At 67.1% G+C, this 4,754-nt stretch overlaps 1 protein-coding gene across 1 annotated transcript; it reads right to left on the bottom strand.

Annotated features, from left to right (window-relative positions):
• Positions 1-231: 231 nt before the first annotated feature.
• LOC122192037 (coiled-coil domain-containing protein 81-like) lies at positions 232-4,748 on the bottom strand. The gene is made up of 8 exons (XM_042892466.1): positions 4,058-4,748; positions 3,843-3,904; positions 3,275-3,428; positions 2,818-3,074; positions 2,535-2,620; positions 1,905-2,038; positions 1,448-1,559; positions 232-1,174 (listed from the first exon to the last, which is right to left on the bottom strand). Exons 1-8 carry the CDS (start codon positions 4,164-4,166, stop codon positions 580-582), a joined length of 1,509 nt encoding a protein of 502 aa, XP_042748400.1. The 5' UTR covers positions 4,167-4,748; the 3' UTR covers positions 232-579.
• Between the last annotated feature and the right edge of the window lie 6 nt (positions 4,749-4,754).

Below are 4,754 nucleotides of genomic sequence, written 5' to 3'. Positions count from 1 at the left end.
CCCTACTGGGTCCCTATGGGGTCCCTATGGAGTCCCTGTCTGTCCCTATGCTGTCCCTGTTGGGTCTCTCTGTGTCCCTGTTGGGTCTCTATGTCTCCCTCTTTGTCCCTAGGGGGTCTCTGTGGGGTCCCATGTCTGCCCACAGGCTCTGATGGACGCTCTGATGCCCTCCCGCAATGCTTTCTCCCTCCACCGGCGCAAACAGACGTAGTGATGCCATCGCAGGCAGTGTGGGGATGTTGAAAGGATGTTTATTGATGGTTCTGCCCCTCGACATTTCGCTCCAGGTCTCCTCGGTTGGTCTGCAGAAGGGAAGGCTGCGGGGTGACGGCGTCGCAGCCTTCCATCCCGAAAGGGAGCCTGCGGACGGGAGGGGAGTCGGCTCTGATGGCGTGGCTGATGGTCAGCCAAGGGAAGCGGTGCCGAGTGGAAGATGGGACGTCGGGTCAGATCGCTGTGCGCAGAGCTGCGGGAACAGGACGCCCAGGGAGGGAGGCTGTGGGCGCCCTGTCCCTGGAGGCCATGTTGGACGGGGCCCTGGGCAGCCCGCTTGCGTCGGAGATGCGCTGCGGCTGGGATTCACGCCTCAGTTCTGCGGCCTCTGCACTGGGCGCACCATGCCCGCATCAGCATGGCCAGCGTGGGGCACCTCCTGCGGGGGGGGGCCTCGCTCTGTGCGGCCTGACTCTCGGGAGCCTCTGTTTCTTCCCGTATGGGCGGCAGCGATCCAGAGCGGCGGACGGGAGGCTCCTCGGGCAGCCTGGGCTCCGCACGAGGCGCTGATGCTGCCGCCCACTCCAGCGCTTCCTGCGCCGCCCTCTTCTTCCTCACCCTCTGCCTGAGGAGCCTCACCGAGTCGCACGCCAGCGGGAGCCTGGATGCTCTGCCGTGCGGCTCTGTGAACGCAGCCCTGGAGGCAGATCTTCGGGAACCTCCTTGGAACGCTGCTGTCCTCAAGGTGATCTGAGAGGGCGAGTGCTTGGCCGCCGGCAGGATTCGCGCCGCACCCGCACAATGGGCTTTTCCTGCTCCCAGTTCCTCGGGGAATCTCACGTGTTTGCCTCCCGGTGCTCGGCGCAGCTCTTGCTGGCTCCACGTTCCTGCCTCCCCCTGCGGCTGGCAGCTCACCGGCTGCTCCTGGGCTTCGGGCAGCGGCCGGATCGGCGGCAGCAGACTGGAAGGACAGAGCGGGAGGGGGCCGCGTGAGTGGCCGATGGCTTCGGGCCGCACGCCGCCAGCCTGAGCCGGGAGCCTGGGCCGCAACATAGCCCTGCCCACAGGCTGCTCGCCGGCTGCCCCGCGGCTCCTGAGACGCGCAGAGGGGCGGCCCTGTGAGCGGGGGGGGTCCCGGTCCTCATCCCCACCAACAGGGACCCTTTGGGGCTGGGGAATGGGCTCTCGTCGGGTCGCCCCCGTGCGCACGGCAGCCCGGAGCCTCCAGCCTCACCTGGCCTTGGAGCTCTCCTTCAGCAGCAAGCTCCTGATCCGCCGGAGCCGTCCTCCATCCATGCTGTCCGAGCTCAGCCGCTTGATGAAGGTCGGCCGGGCAGCAAATCTCACTGCAATGGGGAAGGGGAGGCGTCGGCTTTGGGAAAGAGGAGCCGGGGGGGCGACGACGAGGTGGCGGGGTGACTTTTGGGGGCCGGATCCTTCTGTCGGGGGAGGGCAGGGCCTGAGATCCGCCCGGACCAAGCCGGGGCCGGGGGCACGGCACAGCCAGCGCCTTCGTTTGGGAGAGGCTGGCAGTCGCTGATGGGAAGGGGCCGGGGGCCGATGGCTTCGGGGCCGTGCTGAGCTGGCGGGAAGCTGTGCCGCCATCAGAGCCCTGGGCTGATGGTCAGCGGGGCATTTCCCAGCTCCGCTTGGCTGCCCGTGCCGCGGGAAGGAGCCGGCGGCTGCTTTACCTTTCTTGCCCTGGTTGAGAGGTGCAAGAGGTGGCAAAGCATCGTCTTGCTTTGTTTTCTGCCGACCAGAGAGGCTCGCTGAGGCCTTGCGGCGCACTGTGGGCGGTGCTTTGGGCACCAACTCCATGTGAAACCTGTGAGAGGAGAAGACGGAGCGGTGTGACGCAGCGCTCCAGCGCTCCTTGCTGCTCTCTGGCCGTCTGCTCCCAGGCACGTTGTCACGCTGCGTGCAGCACGCTGCTTTCTAAAGCCTCGAGCAGGGTCCGTCGGGACGGGGGGCAGGGGAAATAGCTTCCAAGGGCAGGAGGGAAGGTTTGGGTAGGACGTAAGGAAGGAGCGCTGGACAGAAGGGCGGCGAGGCACCGCAGCATCTTGCCCAGAGAGCTGGCGGACGCCCGGACGGGCAGTCGAGGCCTGCTGGACCAGGCTCAGAGCAACCTCCTCTGGGGTCCCTGGTCCCCGCAGGGGGGTGGGTGAGGTGCCTTTCGGGGTTCCGTCCAGCCCAGCTCAGTCTGCGATCCCACGACACACGCTCACGGGCAGGACGGGCACGGACACGAGGAACAAGCGCTGCGCAACAAGAGCCGAGCGGCCGCACCAGGCAGCAGCCACAGCCACCAACGCACTCACATGGGAAAGACGACGAGGCAGCCGGAGAGCGCCAGGGAGGCCACCGGTGCCGCCGGGGACACCACCGCGTCCAGCAGCCAGGGGGCCTGCGGGGGAGAAACGGGGAGGAGGTGGGACGTCCTGGTCACGGCTGAGGCGCCAGGGACGCGGGGAGCCCGAGGCAGGGAGAGCCGGCAGCAGCTCGGCACTCGCACGGCCCGAGCAGCCAACAGCTCCTGGTGGGCCGCGTGCGGGCACCGCAAGGTCGCGGCTCCACCTGGGCCGCACAGAAACGGCGGCTCACCTTGAGAGCAGCTCTGCTGAGCTCCTCTTTCCCAGACAGCTGCTCCAGGAAGCCATAGTAGAATCTCATGTGGAACGTCAGCCCGTCTATGAGCAGCACGCCGACGTCCTTCAGCACGACGGCCACGTTCTGCCCGTCCTGCAGGCAGCCGGAGAGCAGGGACACGGTGCTCTGGATGCCAGTCCTCAGGCTCTGCCAGCTCACGGCGGCGCCTGCGGCCGCCCTGCTATATCTCAGCGGCTCCAATTTCCTGTGCACTGAAAGATGCGAGGGACAGAATTGACAGCAGGGTTGGTTTCCCCCAGGCGCTTCCCTAGAAGAGCTGCTGGTGGAGCTCAGCCGGAACGGCCCCGCGTTCGGACAGGCTCCTCACAGGGGGAGCTTTGCTGGTGGGCACGGAGGCAGCGGCCGTCGGCCCCGTCCACGCAGCCGGAAGCAGCGGAATCCCCCCTCCTACCTGGCAGGGACTCCTTGCGGGCCTTGAGGTGGTGCGTGGCCATGAGGTTGGCGGCCAGGTGGAACACGGGCCACCGCAGAGTCACGGTCCCGTCCTCGGTCCAGACGTCTTTGGAGACGGTGTCAAAGGAGCCAAAGGTGGGAATCCAGACCCCCTGTGGGCGGAAGAGAAAAGCAGGGCAGAAGGGTTACGGGCCGGCCGGGGGGAAGAGCCGCAGGGGCTCCGACGCAGGGACAGAGCTCAGGAGCCTCTGCTGCCGCTCAGAGGCACGAGCTGGGGAGTCAGGAACGGCTTTGGGAAGGGCCGCACAGCGCTCTCCTGCCCCTCGCCCTCCCAGATGCGGCACAGCAGGCGGGGCGGAAGCAGCCTGGCGGGATCCAGAGGCTTCCAGAGCGTGGCATCGACCCCGAGATCCGACAGCGCCCGGCACGAGGGATCGTGCGTCTGCAGGGAGCCCGTGGGACGCCCAGGAGAGAAGTGCGGGGGGAGTCTCCCGCTGCGTATGCAGGGGAAGCCTCAGAGGAAGCCCAGGCCGGACGGGGAGAGGAGGAACCACCGGCCGACGCACCTTGTGTGCCACGAGCTGCTCCCGGACGTAGGCGGCCACCGCATCCCAGACGGCGACTCGCTCTGCAGGGCAGAGGAAAAGCAGGTCACGCTCCGATCCGCCGCTGCCCGGCGCCCCTCCGGCTGCCAGGCGGGAGCGAGGCGGCAGAGCGACACGCCGTCTCTGCACCAAGGGCGGCCGCAGCCCCGCTCCGAGCTGGCCACGGCCCCGCACACCTTTGCTGTTCGTGTCCATGGGTCCGGAGGCGCGCCCCGCTGCGGGGCCGGCCTCACTCCTCCTGTTCCGCCTCGTGCCGGCGGCTCGCTCCTCGTTCGCGCCAGCCATGCTGGAGCTCCTCCTGCGGACGCGTCTGCTCTCGGCCAGATGCTCCTTCAGGATGCGGGACCCGCCGCCGCACTCCGCCTTTATACCCCCCTGGGCGCCCGTGTCACAAACGTCGTCGCGGCGACGCCATGACGGCGCTTATGAGGCCCATTGTGATGCATTGTGAGGCGGTGGCTGCCCGGCCCGGCTGGGAGCGTCGGCCCCCCTCTGCCTGCTCTCCCTTCGTTCCTCTGCTCTCCATGCCATCGGCATCCTCAGCAGCCCTGTGCTCCAGACCCCTCACCACTTTCGTTGCCCTTCTCTGCACATTGGGGCCTCAACGTCTTTCCTGCAGTGAGGGGCCCAAAACTGAACACAGCGTTCGAGGTGTGGCCTCTATGGGTCCCCATGGCATCCTATGGATACTTATGGCACGCAAGGGTGGACTAGGGAGCCTCGTAGGTCCCCATGGCACCCTATAAATCCTAATGCATCCCTAAGGAACCCTACAGGTCCTCATAGCACTCTATGGATCCTAATGGGTCCCCCTGGTATCCTAAGTATCCTAATGGGTCCCTAAGGCACCCTACAGGTCCCCATGGCACCCTA

Source organism: Lagopus leucura, unplaced genomic scaffold, assembly GCF_019238085.1.
Source record: "Lagopus leucura isolate 7727_CA_CO unplaced genomic scaffold, USGS_WTPT01 184-0_obj-0_obj, whole genome shotgun sequence".
NCBI classification, from domain to species: Eukaryota; Metazoa; Chordata; class Aves; order Galliformes; family Phasianidae; genus Lagopus; species Lagopus leucura.
This window is presented reverse-complemented; position numbering and strand designations above follow the sequence as displayed.

Excerpts from the sequence above, each read along its gene's own strand:
- LOC122192037 (XM_042892466.1), bottom strand. The coding sequence starts at position 4,166 with ATGGCTGGCGCGAACGAGGAGCGAGCCGCCGGCACGAGGCGGAACAGG. Across the intron at positions 3,429-3,842 it reads AGCAGCTCGTGGCACACAAG|GGGGTCTGGATTCCCACCTT; the intron begins GTGCGTCGGCCG and ends TTCCGCCCACAG. Across the intron at positions 2,621-2,817 it reads TCAGCAGAGCTGCTCTCAAG|GCCCCCTGGCTGCTGGACGC; the intron begins GTGAGCCGCCGT and ends TCTCCCCCGCAG.